This window comes from Parasteatoda tepidariorum, chromosome 8, assembly GCF_982258835.1.
Source record: "Parasteatoda tepidariorum strain Cologne lab strain chromosome 8, Ptep-v5.0, whole genome shotgun sequence".
Taxonomy (NCBI): Eukaryota; Metazoa; Arthropoda; class Arachnida; order Araneae; family Theridiidae; genus Parasteatoda; species Parasteatoda tepidariorum.
This window is the reverse complement of record NC_141762.1, coordinates 102,661,197-102,684,684: the sequence shown is the minus strand read 5'-3', so window position 1 is coordinate 102,684,684 and position 23,488 is coordinate 102,661,197. Positions and strand designations below refer to the sequence as shown.

General features: G+C 29.8%; 1 protein-coding gene across 1 annotated transcript in view; it reads right to left on the bottom strand.

Moving 5' to 3' along the window:
* The window catches only part of LOC107456578 (neuronal acetylcholine receptor subunit alpha-7-like), a 461,896-nt gene that overhangs the window by 129,396 nt on the left and 309,012 nt on the right, over positions 1-23,488 (bottom strand). Inside the window, exon 2 of the mRNA XM_071180921.2 lies at positions 6,637-6,776. Within this exon, the coding sequence (XP_071037022.1) occupies positions 6,637-6,776 (140 nt within the window). The remainder of the gene's footprint in view (positions 1-6,636; positions 6,777-23,488) is intronic.

Here is a 23,488-nt window from a genome sequence, read left to right as displayed (position 1 = left end):
GCTGATTTTCAATCGCCACGTAATCTTAAGTTTTTTCTTCGAACTGCGAATTAAAATTATTGTCCTTTAAATAAAGAGTTATTATAAATACTTTGAAATATTCTAAGAATTATAAAAATTTTTATTCATTTTACGAATGGATCTTATATTGTTGGCCACATTTTATTTTATTTCATAACCATCGTTGAACAGCTGACCCAATTTTGAGTTTACGAGAACCAATGTTTAACTCCGAAGCCTTATCATTTTGAATCCAATCTAGAAGACAAGGGAACTCCTCGATCAAGTATTAGGAGAAATTTGCCTACGTTAAGGACCTTTTTTTTGCAGAACTAACCCGCATTTCCGTTACATGGAGAGTAAAACCACGAAAACCTCCCACGGTTAGCCTGACAGCAAGGGGACTCTAACCCATGATCCATCTACCACTGAGGAGGTTTTTTACGTCAGTATTGTGGTCGGTGTAAGCCGGGTGCAGAATTGGAATTCTAGCCTTCGCTGGGATTCGAACCCGATTCACCTCGTTGGGAGGCGAGTTCTCTATCCCCTGAGTCACTACGATTCTGTAATCTATATTGTGGAAAATGCTTCAAAAGAAATGCCACACGCATAATGCCAACAGTTTTTTAATCATTTAAATATTTAAATTTTTTTTTAAATAGAGGCGATAAGCAACGACTGCTTAAACAAGAATATCCCTATTTGTTAGAGACCCAGAAATCCCTTTGGAAACTTAAATTACACTCTACAAACAAAATAAAAGCATATTCATATACTTTTTAAAAGTATTTCTTTTATACTTTTTAAAGTACTTTTTCTTTTTTCGAAGCCGTTACGGCAAAGATATTTATTAAGATAATAATTGTATTTCGTATTCAGGAAATATATTTAAGATCATTTTTTTCATTAAATGTACTCTCTTTTTTTAATGCAATTTTTCAAAATTATTTAATTTTTTGAAATGATGCAAAGGACTATTCTTCATGCAATGTTGACATTTAAAGCAAATAATACCTGACTTTGTATTTACATCTCATTGTTTCTTTTTTTCTTTCTTTAGTTATTGGGTAAACTTTTATTTGAAGACAGAGAGAATTTTAATAAGTTGAATTGGGAATTAATCCTTATAAACAAGTAATATATAAAAAAAAAAAAAAAAAGTCAATTCCTATTCAGGTCAACAAAGAAATATTTCATTTTAGTTACTTCTTATTAAATAATTAAAAAATTTTCTCCCTTCTGAAACAAAAATTAATTAATTAAATTTAATTAATTAATCAATATTTTGAAAAAAAAGTGTATTTACGTCAAGTGTCACCCACTACAAGTTCGAAAAAAATTTCTTTAAACTTGAGTGTATGAATAAAAAGTATTTTATGAAAGATTGAAAATGTGAATAAGATAATAGGGAGAGTGTGAATTAATAGGAGAAATCGAATATATTCTTGTGAATCTGATTTTGAAAATAAAATGTCTCTTAAAAAGAGGAATGATTTAAAATAAAACGACGTTTTTTTTTTTTTTTTTTTTTTTTTTTTTTTTTTTTTTTTTTTTTACGCGGGAAAGTTTTTAGTGACATATCAAACAAAAAAAAAATTAAAATAATGTATTTGAAATATTTATTTTTTTTTTGCCAAGAGGTTAGGTTACTTTAGTGTGGAATAAATAAGTCTATTTTGGAAACATTTTTCATCATAACAATAAAACAGGTAATGTAAAACCATTTCGTTTTTCGCTCATTTCTTCTTAATGAATGAATTAATAATTGAAAAATAAAAACTGTATTAACATCAAGCAGTGTTTTCATCATAGAAAAAAAATGGGTGAGAATTTCTCACCCTTTCTCAAAAACAGGGTGAGATTTCAAAAAGTTAAGTGAGATTTCTAAAAACTAAAAAAACACAAAAACTCTTGAAAAAAAATCATTTCTTTAATTATAATACATTTTTAACGTCTTCTTTTTTTAAAAGCATTGAATATTTTTGGTGCATCATCATAGAAGATTTTGCCTTTACAAGGTATTTGTCCATCTTACATTAGCACATAAAAAATTTGAATGTCTTACATGAAGAAACCTTACCTACGGTAAACACGTGGTTACAGAGAAATGCGTTCTGAAAGGGGTTCCGTGGTTGTGTTCTGTTGTTCGAAAAGGTTCTGAACAATACTGGTAAATAGAGAAGCTAGAAAACGGGGCAGATGTTGAAAATAATGAAAGATCCAGGACGAAAAGTGAAATGGATTTTATTCTAAATGGCGTAATTCGAAGCTTTTTCCAAAGTGTGAGAAATTCGCGAATTTTGACATTTATTTATAGAATGCGCGAATTTCATTCTCGTAATTTTTTAATGTGAGAAAAGAAAAAAATATGCGAGATTCTCGCGCTGTAGTGAAAACACTGAGTGTCATCCACTAGAAGTTTAAAAAAAATGTTTCTGAACTTGAGTGGATAAAAAAAAAGTATTTCGTGAACGATTGAAAATTTGGACAGGATATAGGGAAACTTTAAATTAATTGTAGGAATTGAATAAATAAAATCAGAAAGAGTTTCTTAAATACACTGGAAAATTCAAAATGACTATAGCGATTGCAAACAGCTATAACTATTTAATGAGAAAGGATTCATCCATAAGATTATCATAGACTGTAGATGGAACTTACTTTACGTTAGGTACAGTGAAGCGGAATCCTGCGCATGCGCGGGTTCATCAGTGAAAATGGCAGAAAGCATTCTGCGTGTTAGAATTTAACAATTATGATTCTGTTATCTCAGTGCAGAGAAGATTTCGCTCAGCTTTACAATCAAGAACCTCCAAATGAAAACAACATGTGGAGATGACATAGGATGTTTGAAGAAATAGGATGTTTCTGCAAAGGGAACAGTAAAAATGTATGGCGTGAAATCGACTACCGCCTACATGTTTGTCCGTGTGACTAAAGGATGTCACGTAGAAAATCTGTGACGCATGTACACAAAATTTTGAAGATCCTTTTACATTCTGTGTAAATTTTATGGATACAAATATGGATACAATTTTACAAATATATATTATATGGATACAATTTTACAAATTTTTTCTCTGTTAATCAACATGGATTTATTAAAGGCAAAAGTACAGAAAAAGCTCTTTTGGAATTTTCAAAATTTATTCATAATAGTATTGCCGAAAATAAGACAACAGTAGCTATATTTCTTGATATATCAAAAGCTTTCGATAATGTCAATCACAATCTTTTAATTAAAAAATTAGAATTTGCTGGTTTCAGAGGAATTATGTTAAATTGGTTTGTTTCATATCTTTCAAACAGAGAACATAGAGTTAAAATCCGAAGTAATTTTAGTAATTATATTTTTTCAAACCGTGGTGTTCCTCAAGGATCTATTCTAGGACCCTTATTGTTTATTATATTCATCAATGACTTTTGTCAACTCAAACTTTTTGGTAAGATAATAACGTATGCTGATGATTCCGTAATTTTGTATTCTTGCACTGATTTAAATCAACTAATTTTTCAAATTCAATCTGATTTACGCATAATTTCAAAATGGTTTACAATAAATGACTTAAATTTAAATCTAAATAAAACTAAATATATTTATTTCAGTTTAAGAAAATCAGAATTTAACTTAAATTTAAAATTTCACTCTCTCTCCTGCAAAAGTACTAATGAAAATTGTCAATGCTATATTCTACAATCTGTAAACAATATCAAATATTTAGGACTATATATCGATTCTAATTTAAAATGGAAAACACATATTAACAATTTAGTTAAAAAATTGCGTTTCGTTTTAGTTAAATTTTATCACCTTAAGAATAAAATTCATTTTAATTTTGTGAAAGCACTCTATTACTCCTGGTTTTATTCTTTAATTAATTATGGTGCGATAATATATGGCGGTGAATATAAAACTAATTTACTTCCCTTAATCTCAGTTCAGAATAAATGCTTCAAGATTATTAATTCTCTAAATATAAATAATTCAAGTGTAACTACTACCAATATATATACAAGAATTAACCTATTACCATTTCGCCATAATGTATTTTTTCGTATTTTACTCTATTTACACAACAATAAATTAATATGCAAATTAAAAACTAATGTGTCTGAAAGGAGACCAACTGAAATGTATGAGATTCCCTTCTTTACAAAAGAAATTTCACGAAAACAGTTTTTTTACTTAGCACCTAAATTATATGATAAATTACCATTTCAGTTGCAAAACATCAAAATATATTCTTCTTTTAAGCGTGCTTTATTTCAGTTTGTGATGAACATTGACGATTTAGATCTCTATTTTTCACTTTAAAGGAAGCATTTGATTTTTTATACCAGTCTTGTGCCAATCCAAACGAATTTCTTATGTTACCTTTGTTATTTTTTTTATTTATTTATTTATTTTTTTATATATATAGTTTCATGCATTTTTTTTTTGTTTTCTATTATTACAGTGTTCAACAATATATGACGTCTTATGATGAGCAAAATAATTTATGATTGTATTTTTTTTTTTTTTTTTTTTTTTTTTTTTTTAAATTTCTATTTTAAATTTATTGTATTACTTTTCTTTGTCGCCTGGACAGGATTTTCCTCTTGACGACGAATATATATTCTTTGTATTTATGTGTTTTTGTTCTCAATAAAGTTATATTTGTTTGTTTGAAAAAAAAAAAAAAAAAGAGAAAGAGAAAAATTCTCTTTAATTAAATAGTTATAGCCGTTTGTAATCGCTATATTCATTTTGAATTATAGTGATCATTTTTTCCAAATCTATACAAAACAAAATCACTCCTTTAGAACATTTGATTCTCTTTCCTTTTGAATGAGATATAACACAGCATAAACTTATTTTTTATTCAACTCTGAAAAAAGTGAAAAATTAAAAACACTTTTTTTCCCTATTATATATGCGAATAGCTACAGAAGAACAGGCAGGATATTTTTAATACGGATTTTCAAAACAAAAAGGCTAGTTTACAAAATGGCTAAGTTTTTGAAATCAATTTAATACAAAAATCACCCGAAAATGGTTTATAATAATCCTACGAGCTTCTTCAAATGGTTTCACTTTAAAAATACAGCCTAAAATCAAATACTGAAACTTTTCTTTAAGTTATAAGTTTGGAGAAAAACAGTTCTAAAGGATTTTTTTTACATGCTCTCAGTATGATTGCAAAAAAATTTGAAAATTTGGATAATTTTTCAGGTTATAAATCTATGAATTTGTCTTTCAAAATAATAAAGCAACGTTTAAGTTTAACAAAAAATAACTAAACGATTTTTCAAATAAATAGATAGGCCTAACCTGTTAAAATGAAACGTCAGGTAAGATTTTATTGCAAGAATAGGATAAAAATTAATTTTTATGTGACGGTACATGGACGGATTATAAATTATATTAAACTATATAGTATATACTATACATACTATATAGTATTATCTAAATAAATACGTGAATAAAAAAAATATTATTATTTTATATTCTATACAAGTGGCTATTACATCGTTCTTTTCTTACATATTCCCAAAGCTTCAATACATATTCAATCTATGATTTTATACAAGTGCGCTACTAAAGCATTCTTTTCTTACACATTCTCAAAGCTTCAATGCATATTGAATCTATGATTCTATGCAAGTGCGTTATTGAAGCGTTCTTTTCTTACATATTTCCAAAGCTTTAATACATATTGAATATAGGATTCTATAAAAGTGTGCTATTAAAGCATTCTTTTCTTACATTTTCTCAAAACTACCTCAAGATAGAATCGAGCTAGCATGTATTATATACAAGGGAATTGATATTTAATAATTGCAGAGGTAGTTATGCCCCAATATTCCCCTACCAGAATTTTATCAGAGATAGAATTCAATGAAGGAATACCACTAGTTGCCTTATTTGCGAAAGACAGGGAGAGCTGTATTAAGTTTACTGGAGAGTTTGTCGGTTGGAAGGTTTACACGTAAGGGTAGAAAGTTTACACGTAAACCGCGTGACAAACAGTTTTAGGTTTACATTAAAAGGTTTTTGCTGAGGGAAAATAAACCTTATTTTGCTATCTGGGATATTATCTTGATCCCAGTGAGCTTTGAAAAACATCAAAAACTTAATATAATTTAAGTTACATTTAAGATTCAAAGTAGGATTAGGATGAATGAGAAAATATTATATTCTTTACTGTAACTTTTGAATTAAAATTTTATCACATTAAGTTCCTAATTAAAATTATGAATTTGGTAACATTGCATTCTCTATTTAGAAAACATTGCATTCTCTATTTAGAATGCAATGTTGCGAAGTTCATTCTATGCATACACTCCGCTGAATTCTCGAAACATTCCTGGCATACAGTTTTTCAAACGATTTATGAGACCGAAAAAAAGGAATATCTTTCAGACAGAATTCGCAGCTGCGCACTCGAAGGCGAATGATTTTACCACCCCGATAATGGCTCCCTTTAATGACCGATGTCCAAATTAAAGTCCCATAAAAGATTTACCCGTCAAACGTGTCTGGACATGGTGATCGAATACTTGGATGTTGTTTCTGTTTTATATTCGAAGCAGAGGAGCAAAGTTTTCATTTTTTGGTTGGTAGGAAGGGTTGAATTTAACGATCCAGTTACTCACCACGTCGATGATTTGCTGGAGAGTGAGGCCAAAGCTAATGAGCAAAGGTTCCGATTCATTTGCCACGGGTCTTTCAAGAGTATTATACGAAGACAGAAGATCGTTCAGAAGTCTTTTTTCGTGTGGACCTTGAGCTGATTCTGAAATAAATTTATTAGACTAATTTATTATACACGCATTATTCATAAACATTTTTCACATTAAAATTTCGTAATAAAGTACACGCAAGACAAACATATACAGTCCCTGGTCAAATTATTAGACGCACTGTAAAATTCTATATAAAATCTTAATAATCAGGTGATACTATACAGCATTACTGTTTTTATGCGACTGAAACTGGTTTGCATTTGTTTACATTGGTAAATTAATTGGTTAAATTAGACGATATATAATATAAATTAGACGATTGGATAAATTATAGACGATATATTATAAAAAAAATATAAAATATTTATTACATCAGGTATTATATTAGTATATTATAATATTTCGACCAAATTATAAGACGCACTGTAAGATTCTATGCAAAATCTTAATTATCAGATGAGATTATGCAGCATTATTGCTTCTACGAGACTGAAACCGGTTTGCATTCGTGTATTAATTGGTTAAATTAGACGATATATTATAAAAGAAATATAAAATATTTATTATATCAGGTATTATATTAGTATATTATAATATTTCGACCAAATTATAAGACGCACTGTAAGATTCTATGCAAAATCTTAATTATCAGATGAGATTATGCAGCATTATTGCTTTTACGAGACTGAAACCGGTTTGCATTCGTGTATTAATTGTTTAAATTAGACGATATATTATAAAAGAAATATAAAATATTTATTATATCAGGTATTATATTAGTATATTATAATATTTCGACCAAATTATAAGACGCACTGTAAGATTCTATGCAAAATCTTAATTATCAGATGAGATTATGCAGCATTATTGCTTTTACGAGACTGAAACCGGTTTGCATTCGTGTATTAATTGGTTAAATTAGACGATATATTATAAAAGAAATATAAAATATTTATTATATCAGGTATTATATTAGTATATTATAATATTTCGACCAAATTATAAGACGCACTGTAAGATTCTATGCAAAATCTTAATTATCAGATGAGATTATGCAGCATTATTGCTTCTACGAGACTGAAACCGGTTTGCATTCGTGTATTAATTGGTTAAATTAGACGATATATTATAAAAGAAATATAAAATATTTATTATATCAGGTATTATATTAGTATATTATAATATTTCGACCAAATTATAAGACGCACTGTAAGATTCTATGCAAAATCTTAATTATCAGATGAGATTATGCAGCATTATTGCTTTTACGAGACTGAAACCGGTTTGCATTCGTGTATTAATTGTTTAAATTAGACGATATATTATAAAAGAAATATAAAATATTTATTATATCAGGTATTATATTAGTATATTATAATATTTCGACCAAATTATAAGACGCACTGTAAGATTCTATGCAAAATCTTAATTATCAGATGAGATTATGCAGCATTATTGCTTTTACGAGACTGAAACCGGTTTGCATTCGTGTATTAATTGTTTAAATTAGACGATATATTATAAAAGAAATATAAAATATTTATTATATCAGGTATTATATTAGTATATTATAATATTTCGACCAAATTATAAGACGCACTGTAAGATTCTATGCAAAATCTTAATTATCAGATGAGATTATGCAGCATTATTGCTTTTACGAGACTGAAACCGGTTTGCATTCGTGTATTAATTGGTTAAATTAGACGATATATTATAAAAGAAATATAAAATATTTATTATATCAGGTATTATATTAGTATATTATAATAATTCAACCAAATTATTAGATCACTGTTGTTTTTTAATATTTACATATGCAATACTTTTATATTTAAACATACATGTAAAGGGGTTTTATTCAGGGAATTTTTTACATACTTTCTATTTGTATTTATTTTTAACGTATTGAATTACAATGTTAACCACTTCATACACGAACGTAAACAAGTACAAGCCGGTTTCAGTAGCCTGAAAACAATAAAGCTGCTTAGTATCACCGGATAATTAAAATTTTATATAAAATCTTTTGTTCGTCTAATAATGTGACTAGGGACTGTAAATTTACAAGGTTCGTTTTAACACTTAAGTCTTTTGGTTTAGTAAGGGCTTTCAGTATCAAAAGTTACTGACAATTTAGAAAAAAAATCTATCCCAGAAAAATGGTTGGAGATAGAAATATAAGAATTGTCGGGTTCTATTTAAGAACGTAAGAATAAATTCTCATAAAGAGGTAGTACAGTAGGGAACCGATTATCCGGAACGATCGGGACCATCGCTGTTCCGGATAACTGATTTTTCCGGTTTTCGGAATCACTACAAAAAGCCGTTTTTTCATTGTTAAACCCAACTAAAAAAAAATGGAAATAACCTTAAAAAGAAGAAAAAACGATTAAGTAGTACACTAATGATTATTTCCAAAATGATGGTAAGGTGAACATCTTTCAAAAAAGAAAGAAAAATCCTAAAATCTCATGAATAAAAAAAAAATTTTAAAAAATGGCGGGAAAATTTATCGAATTTCGGTCTGGTTTTTTGGTTTTCCGGTTTTCTGATTTCCGGATAACGGGTTCTGTACTGTACTACTAATTCAGAAAATTATTAAAAGGTTTTTTCAAAATTACCATCATTTGCGGAAACAAGGTCGAAATTAACAGACGATCGGGAAAATATTTCAGCTGGAATGATTCTGTTATGCAGTGGTGTACGAAATTCAGAGAATTTGTAGACTTGGTCAACTATTTCTAGAATTACTGGATCAATTTTAATGAAATTTGATAAGTACATACATTGTATTGGATACAATACAAAACAAACAACCATTCTACAATTGAAAATACACGCACATGATCGTGCGTAACACTCGTTGGTGTCAGAAGATATGAAGCAACGGTTGCAGAATAAACAAAAAAATGGGTTAATAGGGGGTATGGTCTCCTCTTACAGATATACAGGCCTAGCAGAGGGAATTCATACATGAAATAAGGCAGTTTATCACTTCCTGTGGCAATTGCTCTGAATTGTCATATGGCAATTTTATACCTTCCGACTCCAACATGTGTTACACGCAGGGCCGGATTAACCTATAGGCACACTAGGCACGTGCCTAGGGCCAACGAAATTCAGGGGCCTACGAAAAACTTGGGAGAAAAAAATTTGTTGACAAAAATAATTTAGCATTAAAAACAACAAGTGCATTTTGCACAAAATTATGAAGATACAAATAAAAATATAATATTTTTTGGTAATAAATTATTTTGCAGAATCTTATGATATTACTTTTTTGCGATTTTTGGATTCAACGAAATCTTGTATTATGCTGTCGAATTCCAAATTACGCAAAATGTCGTATTCAATAGACATAAGTTCGGGCGATGCCAAACGATCTTGATTCATTGTTGAACGCAAATAATTTTTTATCAATTTTAATCTGGAGAAAGATCTTTCTCCTTCTGCATTTGATCCAAGAATCGACAAATATCACTATCAATTTCACTGTTTTCTTTGCTGGTTTGTTGTTGTATTGTTGACGTGAAGTGTTTACATAGTTATCGAGCGAACAAATCATAATGGTATTATCGATATCAACTGCAATATCGGCAGTATGTCGGTATTGCAGATAAAGTTCGATAAACAAATTTGTAAATTAAAATCCATATTAAAAAAAATGTTTAAAAAAAATATACAAGAAAATTTTAAGCATATATTTTGAAAAGAGGGGAGGAGTGGGGGAAGGGCCCAAAAAGGGCTATGCCTAGAGCCTACGAAAGGTATAATCCGTCTCTGGTTACACGCATGATCATGAGCGTGTATTACAATTGTTGAACGGTTATTTGTTTCGTATTGTATCCAATACAATGTATGTACGTATCGAATTTCATTAAAATCGGTCCTGTAGTTCTAGAGAAAATCGACTCAGTCTGCAAATTCTCTTAATTCCTTGCACCAGTGTACTTCCAGGTCAACAGAAAGATCGAATTTTGAGGAGAATAAATTCTAGTCTTTTCTTTATGTGTTTTTTTTCTTCAATGGACATTGAATTTGAGATGCCGTTTATCTTTAAGAATCGACTCATTAAGAGGCTTTCCTTAATCTTCTCATAAAGAGAAATTCTATTTCACCTCAATGAGTATTTAAAAATTAAAGTATAGAAAAAAACGAGCTCTTAAATAAAGAAAAAAAACTAATACTAAACAAAGAAGTCTTAATTGCTAAAAAAAAAATAACATTATTATCTTCTAAAAAGAGAGATTTTATGTAACCCTATTTTAAATTGTTGAATACCCTTTTCGTTTACAGACGAAAAAATAAATTATCAATCAAAGAATACTACGAAATAATGCACAAAACTGAAAGGCATATATCGGCACAATTAAAATAATTACACTTTTATTTATTTACATATACGTGTATCTTTATCAACACCAAAATATACGTATACTACTTATGTCTTTCTTCGTGAAGCTGATTTCTTCAGAATTTACCAGGAAACCTTGTTTTTGTCTTCACTTCTAGTTACTACTTTTTAATTTTTTTTTTTTGATCACTACTGAGACTGCGCAGAAACTCAAGTTATGTGCCCTTACTTTCGAATACCGGCTACTTTGGCGATAAAATTGTTTTTGTTGACCCTAGTGCTCTAATTTGCCCCATGTTTATATGATCACTTTTATCTTTCAATAAAATTATTTGAGCCGCGATGGCTCAGGGGATATAGAGCACTCGCCTTCCAATGAGGTGAACCTAGTTCAAATCCCAGTGACAGCAGGTCGGTACGAATTCCGTATCCGGCTTGCACCGAAAACAGTGCTGACGGGAAATATCCTTAGTGGTAGACAGATCATTGGTTAGAGTCCCCTTGCCGTTAGACTGACCATGGGAGGGTTTGGTGGTCTTCTTCTCCGTGTCATTCAAATTAGGGTTTGTGCCAACACAAATTCCTCCACGTAGACAAATTTCTCCCATTACTTGATCCTGGAGTTCCCTTGTCCTCTGAATTGGTTTCAGAATGAAAAGGCTACGGAGTTGAACATTAGTAGTCGTAAACCCAAAATTTGGGTCAGCTGTTCAACGACGGTTATGAAATTGGCTGGGCTGGTTTCTGTATTTGTTCTCCTAATTCCAATTCCTAGAACACTAAATTCTTTTTCTTTTAAATTTCCTAGATTACAATATAATTTTTTTTTTTTAGTAAATGACCACATTTCGTCTGCATTAATTAAAATAAGTATCATTCTTAGATTGTTAATATATCAGTTGCTCTTGTGATGAAGTTTATCCTAAAATATTTCTTCAAATCAAAGAATCATGAGTTGACTGAACAAAAAGTTTTGCACTGGATTTCAGCCGTTATTTTGTTCTATTTGTTAATTTTAGAGCCCAGAATCGTAGATTTCTCCACGACTTGAAATTTATAGCTGTTTTTTCTTCTTCTGAAAAGTGTAATTATATTTGGATTTTGTAAATCTTAAATTTAAAAATTGATATCATTTCAAAATCCTTCAAAATAATGCTAATCCTCAAAATAATCCTTAATATCCTTCAAATTGGATATCAATGGGCATGATGACGCGACTAACACACATCATTTAGTCAACATTTAGATAGAATAATCCTGTCATGTTCCCTTAATAGGAATATCATTGTACTATAACAAATACCTACATTAGCGCATTTAGTATTGATTAAATAGCATCTAGTACCACAATTCCTGTTATACTAATCACCGAAATTAATTGAGCATCATTATCGTCTAGTGTAGTTTTGCTATTATTAAGGTCAACAGTAAACGAACCCTTTTCTTTCAATAACTCCTTGACACACGGATACGTCTGAGAGACGTCATTTGTTTCTTATGTCAAAACAATAATTGACGTGTCTCAGACGTCTTCAACACAGAGATGCCAACTTGTTCCGGACAGCAAATATATATTTTAAAGTGGTTGTTTATCAATTGTGATTCTTAGTTTAATAAATTCAATTTAGTAGATTTTTATCCACCACTATTTTTTAATAATTCATAGGATTATATAATTCACCACTTTATAGTAGTTATGTCATGCTATACCTTTTAAAAAGCAAGCAAAAATAGTCAAATGTTTGCAAAGTTTACTTTGTAGTTATTTACCGTTTTTTTAAAATTATTTTGGCGTATCCGGAGCAGTTAGCATCTCTGTCAACATTCCGTGGCGAGTTTACAGTGCAATCACAGATCATTTCTATGTCAAGAAATGATATGTCAAAGAGTTAATTTTACATTGTATTACATAACTTATTTTTTTATTCCATTGGCCGTTGGTTTTGAATTATTTTTAACTGTAAACATAAAGAAAAAAAAAACATGTTTCGTATAGTAAAGAAATATCAATTCTGTGCGATAGCTTTTACATGCTAACCACGTTAATTCTTAAGCTTACCGGTCGTAATGTATCAAATAAAATTAATTATTGTTGTTGTTGTTGTTACTTTACGTGTTGTTACGTACTAGAGCTGCACAATGGGCTATTGGCGACGGTCTGGGAAACATCCCGGAGGATGATCCGAACACATGCCATCACAATTTTGATCCTCTGCGGAAGGGATGGCACCCCCCGCTTCGGTAGCCCGACGACCTGCGCGTGAAGTCGAGCACTTTACGGTAGCACAGTTTAACGAGGACCAATACCGCACACCCTCGGTCCCTACGCAGACTGATCCAAGTGGTCACCCATCCGCGCACTGACCGTAGCCAGTGATGCTTGACTTCGGTGATCTGCTCGGAACCGTGTCTTAACGATCAGTCCACTGCGGGAAAAATTAATTATTTAAAATGTGCAATAAACTTTTTCTTTGATCAAACAGAGCTATAAGCTTACAAAAATCACTGGTGCTATCTTTTAAATAGTGGTTGGGTGGCGCAGTTGGTCTGTCGTCGGCCTTCTGAGCCCAAGTCTGCGGGTTCGATCCCCGGCCCAGACACCGGATTTTCGGGATGCAGAAAATCCTCAGCTGCCATGTCGTATAATTATGCGGCATGTAAAAGATCCCTGGAGTGCCTTATTGGCTCTTGGCATTTCCTGCAAAATTAAATTCCTAGCGCACTTTAGCACACAAATAGAGTCTTGGTGCTGCCATCTAGTGTGGCAGAAACTAGACGTCCAAATTAACACGGCCAACGGTATCTCACCCATTGTGGTGGTCCTGAAAGAGTGGATACTACTTATGGAGAATGCACTAGGTCTGCTCATCGGGAAGACTGATTGTGCAGCTCATTGGAAATAAAAGATCTTTTAAATATATTGATAAATTGAAATAATCTATAATTTATTTTAAGCTAACAATACAAATCCATTTTTCAAACGACGGGTTTGCAATTTTTTTAACAATTTTTAGGATAAGGAGGATTGTGGTCACTATCCAAGTTTTAGGAACCTAGCACAAATGGTTCTCCAACAATAAGAAAGGCACACAGACAAATTATTCATTTTATTTTTCTCAGGAAATAACATTTCCCTCGCATTAACAACAAAGAAAAAATTACTGCAATAATTGAACAAAAGTTTAAATATTTTTTAAATAAATATATTCAATTTATAGTAAAGTTGGGAAATTTATATTACTACTTCAAACTGTCCGCTTTCCAACTATTACTCAGATTTGATTTAAGAAAAAAACCAATCTTTATAAATGTATGAATAGTTTGAACTTTTTTTGCAGCGTAACTTATGTTTAGAACAATAATTACAATCAGTCAAAAAAAGTAAACAGTCTTGAAGAAAAAATTCTTTTATTTGTGTAGATGAAAATTAAAGATACATTTTTCAATTATATTGGCAACACATAATATAAAAAGTGAGAATATATTTTTGGGAGGTGAAAAAAAGATAAATCTATATTTTTTTTATGTTTAAAAACAAAGCGATGAATCGTTTTTTTTTCTTCTTCAAGAATTGTAATGTGAAAAATATCCGCTAATTACTGTTTTGCTTTATTTTTGTTGGAACAAATGAAATTCAGAAAAGAAAAAAAGGGGAGAAAAAAAGAAAGAAAGAAAAAAAATGTTATAAGCATTCATATCATACAAATGGTTGTCTCAATAGCGACTAGGTAAATATTTTCGTCGGTTCTCACCGAAAATTCCAGCATCAGATTAAATGGCAGCTTGAAGTTGAAAAATAAATTCTCCTTTTTTTTTATTATTTCACTTTTAACACCGGTTGATTAAGAAAACAGTGAGGCGACCAATTATATCACGTCAGGAAATTAAACAAAAACGAAATTACTAAGATAAGGGTTAGGGAAAAGTCTGAAATTAACCTGAAAAGAAAAAAAAAACGCTTCGATTTTCTAAAAAGGAGAAAGAAATCGTAATTAAGGTGAAGGAGAAAAAAAAATAAATAAAAGAAGCAATTAAGTTCTCTTAGGGTTATTAGAACTCGGAAGTAGTACTCAGATGTTTCACGCGAGATGGCGTTGCACTATTTTTAACTTTTCAACATTTTTTTTTTTTAAATTCCAAGATCGGTAAAGTTGGTTAAATATGTTCTTTTTATTTAGGAATAATTACATTTGTAGAAAGACAAATAAGAAAATATATAAGAGAATAAGAATTAAAATTAAACATAAAAATGAAAGTTAAAGTGCTAGTTAAATAATAAATAAATATAATAAAGAGAGAAATTTTATGATGATCATCACGCTGTCCGCATCAAAGTTTTTGAATTTTACGTGATAATAAGTCTCTGGTTATAAAGATTTTGTACTGTTATAAGGTTACTAAATCTCTGGTTACATAGATTTTGTACTGTTATAAGGCTTACTAAACTTCTGGTTATAAAGATTTTGTACTATTATAACTTTTATTAAATCTCTGGTTATAAAATTTTGTACAGATATAAGGTTTACTAAATGTCTGGTTATAAAGATTTTGTACTGTTATAAGGCTTACTAAACCTCTAGTTATAAAGATTTTGTACTGTTATAAGGCTTACTAAATCTCTGGCTATAAAGATTTTGTAATCAACCATTATGCACAACTTCTTTTGCTTTTTTTATTTTTTTATAACCGTCGTTGAACAGCAGACCAAATTTCTGGTTTACTACTTCTAATGTTCAACTCCGTAGCCTTGTCAATTTGAGCCCAATCCAGAAGACAAGGAAACTCCTGGATCAGTATACCCAGAGGTATGATTGGTTATGGGAACGTGGAGAACTTTGTGATCCGACTGATTTAACGTGCATCAATCACTATTCACTACAAGGGGAGTCTTCGGTTAGCGGGAATCGAACCCACGACCTCTTGTACATAAGCCCAGTGCCCTACCAACCAAGCTATCCTGGACTAACTTCTTTTAATAGACCGAAATGTTCAAATTAAATTCGGTATACTTTTTAAAAAAAAAATTTTTCAGCTGCTTAAATCAGTCTAAAAATTAGACTAAAAGCAATCATTATTTGAAAAGGATTTCCTATCATCTGCACAACTGTGGAAGGACAGGAAATAACCTGAATGCAGTACAAAATTTCACTTGAATCGCGAGCCTCAATCGCCCTGAAGTTGAAACACTTTTTTTTAAAATTCAAAATTATGAGGGTTTTTGAAAGAAAAGAATTTAGAAAAATTTTAAAAAATTCATAAAAGTACTACAGTGTAATATTTATGTAGAATCAAATATAGAAAGCGAAATGAGCATTATTTTATCGTAAAAATGAATTTAGTAGTAATTAATTATCTTTGGTTGCCTTCATAAAGGATCATTCATTGTTTTTCAACTTCTTCTTTGGAGAAGACATTTTAATCTTCCATCAGTTTTTTTCAACATCATTCATTACCGCTGCTTATGTTTTTCTTTACTTCCCTTTTTGAGGTCAAGATTATTGTCCCATATTGTCAAAAAAATTTTGTTGGTAGAAAATGAATTGTTTTTGCAACGAGATTTAAAAAGGACTAAATGTTTTGGTTCGTGAAGAACAAAAAGAATTTCTGGTGCGCATTTGATTTGTCGGTTACCTTATCCAGCGTTTCTCTACTTCAGTGGGAATTCGTCCTCCTGTCCAGTATTTACGCTTTTATTTTCATATTTTGTAATCTGGAGAAAAAAAAACTTTTTACTAAAAATCTTCTAAATCATTTTTGAAAGATATCGATAAATGGAAATCCATGCGAATTCGCTATTCGCCTTATATCTTACAGTGGGTATTTTATTCTGTATTATTCCTGAATTTTTATTTTCTATTTTTTGCTTGGTATGTTTTATTTTTATAGTCATTTAATAATTTATTCGTTTATGTATTTAATTTTTTATGTTTGGTATGTTCCATTTTGGTTTAAATTTTTTTGGTTCTCTTCACACTATTATATTGTTATATTTTGCTTTGACTATATTAATACAATATTAGAAAGCAATTTTTTTGTGGGTGGAAACAGTTGTGTGAGGTGAAGACGAGATTATATATTTTCCTTTTTATGTTTTTTTTTTTAAATTTTCTTCGTTAATATCTCTTTTCACTTACTCGTTTTTGTGTCACTATGGAGCTAAGACCCTGTTCGCTACCGCTCATCAACCCCAATGATTGCTTCGCAATAATTGTCTTTTCTTGGCGGAAAACAGTTTTTCTACTAAAGTTAAAATTATTCACTTAACATATATGTACTAAAAGGAATACTATTTGCTTACGCTTGTGCCTCTACTTCCCATGACCAAATATATATATATATATATATATATATATATATATATATATATATATATATATATATATATATATATATATATATATATATATATATATATATATATATATATATATATATATATATATATATATATATATATATATATATATATATATATATATATATATATATATATATATATATATATATATAACGCCCGGTGGCTGAGTGGTAGCGCTTCGCGCTCCCTTGCCACAGGTCCTGGGTTCGATCCTCGGCCTGGGAGAGGTTGACTCAGCCTTTCATCCCTTGAGTGGGTCGATAAATGCGTACCAAGCATGCTTGGGAACTAAACACTGGAGGTTCCGCGTTCGGCTGACCACCTAACCGGAACATCTGCTCCTGCACCCCAGAGCCCAAGGTCAAGAAAACTGAGATAGGCACAGTAGGCCTTGGCCCTCTATGGGCTGTAGCGCCACTGAGTTTTTAGTTTATATATATATATGTTTAGGTCATGCAATTTCTCTTACATCAATAAAGTTCAATAACATATCAATAAACAATCAATAACATATCAATAAAGTTTAAGGCTGGGAACCCAGCATTAAATTCTGAACAAAAAATAGTGTTTTTGAATACCCTGTAGCAAAAAAAATATAGCAATAAGCTTGTAACCTGTATAAATTACTTTGATTAACGTATGTATTAAGTGCACAAAATTTCTTAAGCTTGACTTCAACTCATGAAGATGAAGACATATTTATTAAAGACTAACTTTTTTGCCATACGTTTTTTTCTGTGACGTTTATAACATTTAAGAAAACGTTTAGATTAATTTGGAACTAACAGCCAAAGTGTCATTTTAAAATTTGAAAAAAAATTCTTTAAAAAATCGCACAAAATATGAGCATTTAAATTTATTGTTTCATACCGCTGCGCATGAGCAAAAAACATTAAAAAAATTTCTTACAGTTTTGTTCGGAATCACATTTGGAAATCAATTAAAAAGAAAAAATACATAATTATCTAGAAAATTTAAATACTTTTATTAATTTTCCATGAATTTTTTTATGTATATTTTTCGAAAAATTATTCGTTATTGCAAATGATTACTAAAGTAATTCTTAAAAGTTACAACTTTATTGCTATATTTTTGGCATAGGATGTTTAAAACACACTTTTTCGTTCGTCATGTATTGCCGTTCCTTCAAACCTCTAATAAATTTAAACTGTTTTGATACCTAAACAATTTTAAAGCTCTGAAGCTGAAAGATATGATCTGTCACTGAAAGCATTAATTGTTTCCAAAAACGTTTTAAAAAAATACATAGTTTCACAAATCTTTTGACAATTTCAAGATATTTCAATCTAAAATTGCATAATATTAATTTTTTTTAAAAGGTCAAAAAACACATTAGATTCTATTTTTAAGAGTTACGTTGTTCGGTGAAGAATATTATGTTAAATATTAAATCGATAAATGATTACTTTAAGCATTGGCAAAAGTCTTTAAAAGTGCAGATAGTTTCACAAATATTTTGGAAATTCCAAGATATTGTTTTTCTATTTTCTATCTAAAATTACATAATATTGATTTTTTTTTAATAAAAAGTATAAAAAAAGCACATTAATATAAATTCTCTTTTTAAGACCTAAGTTCAGTGAATGATATTATGTAAAATGTTAAATAAATAAGTGATTGATTTAAACTTGCTCAAAAATTCTTATAAGAGCAGATATTTTCACAAATATTTTGGCAATTTCAAGATATTTCTTTTTCTGTTTTCAATCCAAAATTACATAATATAGGATTTTTTTTATTAAAAGATCAAAAACCGCATTATTATAGATTCCATTTTTAATATTTAATTTCGGTGAATGATATTATGTAAAATATAAAATAAATAAATTATTGGTTTAGGCATTGGCAAATTTTTTTAAAAGAGCAGATATTTTCACAAATATTTTGGCAATTTCAAGATATTTCTTTTTCTGTTTTCAATCCAAAATTACATAATATAGGATTTTTTTTATTAAAAGATCAAAAACTGCATTATTATAGATTCCATTTTTAATATTTAATTTCGGTGAATGATATTATGTAAAATATAAAATAAATAAATTATTGGTTTAAGCATTGGCAAATTTTTTTAAAAGAGTAGATATTTTCACAAATCTTTTGGCAATTTCTAGATATATATTTTTTCTGTTTCCAATTCAAAATTAAATAATATTGATTTTTTTTATAAAAAATCAAAAAACATGTTATTATCGATTCTATTTCTAAGACTAACGCTCGATGAAGGATATTATGTAAAATATTAAATAAATAACTGATTGCTTCAGAGGATTCTCTCTCAAATGTTAATAAACTACAAATCAAGCCCACTTTTCAGTTCTTTTTTCTTCTTTTTTTTTGAGTACGCGCATAAAATTATTCTTTTCACAATCTTCATCATGGATAAAAAAATATGGTAATTTATTTTATCGCAATTAATTGCGTGTAATTTTATATGCGCAAAAATCAATTATACAGTGCTAATTAAATAAAAAAGAAAATTCCAATGCAGTTGATTTGGTGAAAACGTGCTAGAAGAATAATTAGAAAAGGAAATTAAAAAGAAGAAAAAGGACCGTTTAGAGGATGTTCTATTGTAAATTCTTCCTAAATATGTCTGCGGGCGAAAAGTTTTACTTGATTAATATTTTTAATAATTTATTAAAATCAAATTATCAATACTTTCCAGTAATGGATACCATCCATGTGTTTAAGGATTATTGGTTATAGCTAATTTTAAATAAAATTTTAATATTCTTATCTAATTTAGGGAAATAATCTCTTCTGTTCCTAATAATTTTCCAATAAAAGTTAAGCGTTCTTTTTATTTATGAATATTTCTTACTAAACATTGAGGCTTGAATTTTGGGTCAAGAGTTTCCTTTTATCTGTATCATTAGACATATAAATAAACAAAGTTGAAATTAAATTATTTTGATTTTTCAACAGTATAAATCTCATCTAACTTTAAGATGAGGAAAAAATATAATTATTATTTGTTAGAAATTAATTTTAATATTTTAGCCCCATTACCCACCAAAACTCTTATTCTCTTTTTTATGTACTTTTTTTATTTATTTATCATGGTTTCATTTATTTTTACATTTTTACTGAAACAAACATTCTTATTCACCATATTATATATATATATATATATATATATATATATATATATATATATATATATATATATATATATATATATATATATATATATATATATATATATATATATATATATATATATATATATATATATATATATATATATACATACATATATATATATATATATATATATATATATATATATATATATATATATATATATATATATATATATACATACATATATATATATATATATATATATATATATATATATATATATATATATATATATATATATATATATATATATATATATATATATATATATATATATATATATATATATATATATATATATATATTGTTAAATTGTCTTGCAATGGACTGATCGTAAGAAACGGTTCCCAGTAGATCACCGAAATCAATTATCATTGTCTTCGGTCAGTGAGCGGTTGGGTGACCACTTTGATCATCTAGAGTGGGGATCAAGGTGTGCGGTATTGGTCCTCGTTAAACTGTTCCACCGTATAGTGCTCATTATCCTTGCAGGTTGTCGGGCTACCGAAACGTTATCCCTTCAGCAGAGGAGCAAAGTTGTGACGTCATATCTTTGGAACAAAATCAGAAATATTTCGAAGATCATCGCCTGTAACCAGTTACGCAGCACTAGTGCGAAAGTACCATTGCACATTAGAAATTATCAACATAGTTTAGTTCCCTACCATTTTTTGGAAAAAATATGTTTTTTACATAAGTGCAAAATAGAGCTTGGCAAAGCAAATCAGCAAAATGCTTATCTAACAGAATTAGTTTACTTAGGGGAGTCAATTAACAGAAAGTGATCAGCTTATGACTTGACAAGAATAAGTGATTCAGCAAGTGATTCGAATCACTTACTTGCATCCGGTAGTACAATCACTTCACGATTCAAATTATTTGCTGATTTGATTTACATACTGATTCAAGTCACGCACTGATCCTTCGAATCATATATTCATTCACTATCAGCTGATTCAAATCAGTAAGAGATTTGATCATGAAATCCATAAAAATTATGTATTACATTTTCTGCACAGTATTCCTCAACTGAATGTTATGATGATTGACTGTGTTTTAACACTATTCTAACAATGAGAAAATATCAAATTTGTGGTTCCAAAACAAAAATACCACGAATGTTAAAATTTCAATGCAGAACAAGGACAGATACCGTAACATAAATTAAGTACAAGAGATTCACTAGAGCTGCACGGTAGGTTCCCTGAGGACAATATGAAGACATGATACGCACCTCCACGACCTACAAGCAAAGTTAAGCAGCTTAAGATGGAACAGTTTAGCGAGGACCGAATAAGTATAGTCCCATCGCATATTGATCAAAGTGGTCATCCACTCGCTGACCGTAGCCAGCTATGCTTGCTTCACTGTGGCGATCTACTAGGTACCGTGTCTTTCGAGTCAAAATTCTTGAGGGTTTCATCCAAACATTTTGATGGTTTATGTTGTTTTCAGTGCGATTCATGATAGCACAACATCATTTGATGGTCGCCATCATCAAACATTTTCCATTACGTGTTCATGGTTTTCGATAAACCAACAAACTTCCATCATTCCGTGATGGAAAAAGCTACTTTAATACTATGATGATTAACCATCAAGAGAAGTTTGATTCTCATGGACCATCAATCCATGAGGATCCGTGAGGATTCCAACAATAAATTTCCAAGATGGCTTAATGAGAATTCTTGTTGGTTCTACAAACCATCAAAACAATTTTTTTTTATGTTGGCCCATCAAAAATCAGTCCGAACTTCTACATTGCAATGATGGTCGTTCATAATCATTCCAACATTTGATTTCTAAGAAACCATGATGGAAATTTCTAATAGTTCAAGCTGAACAAACTACCAAAAGAAGTTGTTATTCTTATGTTGGAACAGCATAAATCATATCTGAATTCCTACAATGGGGAGATGGTTACTTATGTTTTTCCCCATCAAAAATATAAAAGTTCATGATGGAATTATTGATGCTTACCATCAAGATTATGTTGGCCCATCAATGGAAAACCATTAAATTTTGATTTGGTTAACGATTATCCATAAAATCGTGATAGCTGTGATGTCAATGTAAAATAGGAATCTTAAGTGAATGGATAGATAGATGACGGGCAATGGTCTACCCCTGAAGCTGTATTCCATTTGAACAAGGTATCTTAATTATTTTTCATCAACTGTTTTTTTGACAGCGATGGAACTAGATCAATGCTCAGTTTTCACTTGTTCGTTTTTGCTATTCCTGTTCGATGTGATGACCAGACACAATTTTCCTTATAAAAAAAGTCATTCTTTACACCATCTCAAAGCATAAAATAATTACTTTCTCAGCTGCAAATTCCGAAAAATAAATTTAAGCAAAAGGCTCAGAAATGGCCTTTTTTCATTTATGCAGCTGATCTCTGTTAATGAATTAAATAAATAATGTAATAAATTAAAATGCCTGAAGTCATCCTGATACATTCAAAAAAATTTCAAAACAAAAAACTTAGTGATCGACACGTAAAAATGATTTTTTACGCGTTGTAAAGCTTATTTCAGTTATTTGGATTAAGTATTTTTTTCTTTTCTGAAATTTGAGTGTCCATCAGTTTACTGATCGTAAAGACATGGTTCCCAGTAGAACACCGAAGTCAAGCATCACTGGCTGCGGTGAGTAAACGGGTGGGTGACCACTTTGATCAGCCTGTAAAGGGACCGAGAGTTAGCGGTATCGGTCCTCGTTAAACTGTTTTACAGTATAGTACTCGTTATTCTCGCAGATTGTCGGGCTATCAAAGCAGGTTGACGGGCTACCCTTCCCTCTGCAGAGGATCAAAATTGTGAGGGCATGTCTTCGGATCATCCTCAGAGATGTTTCCCAGACCGTCGCCAAAAGCCCAT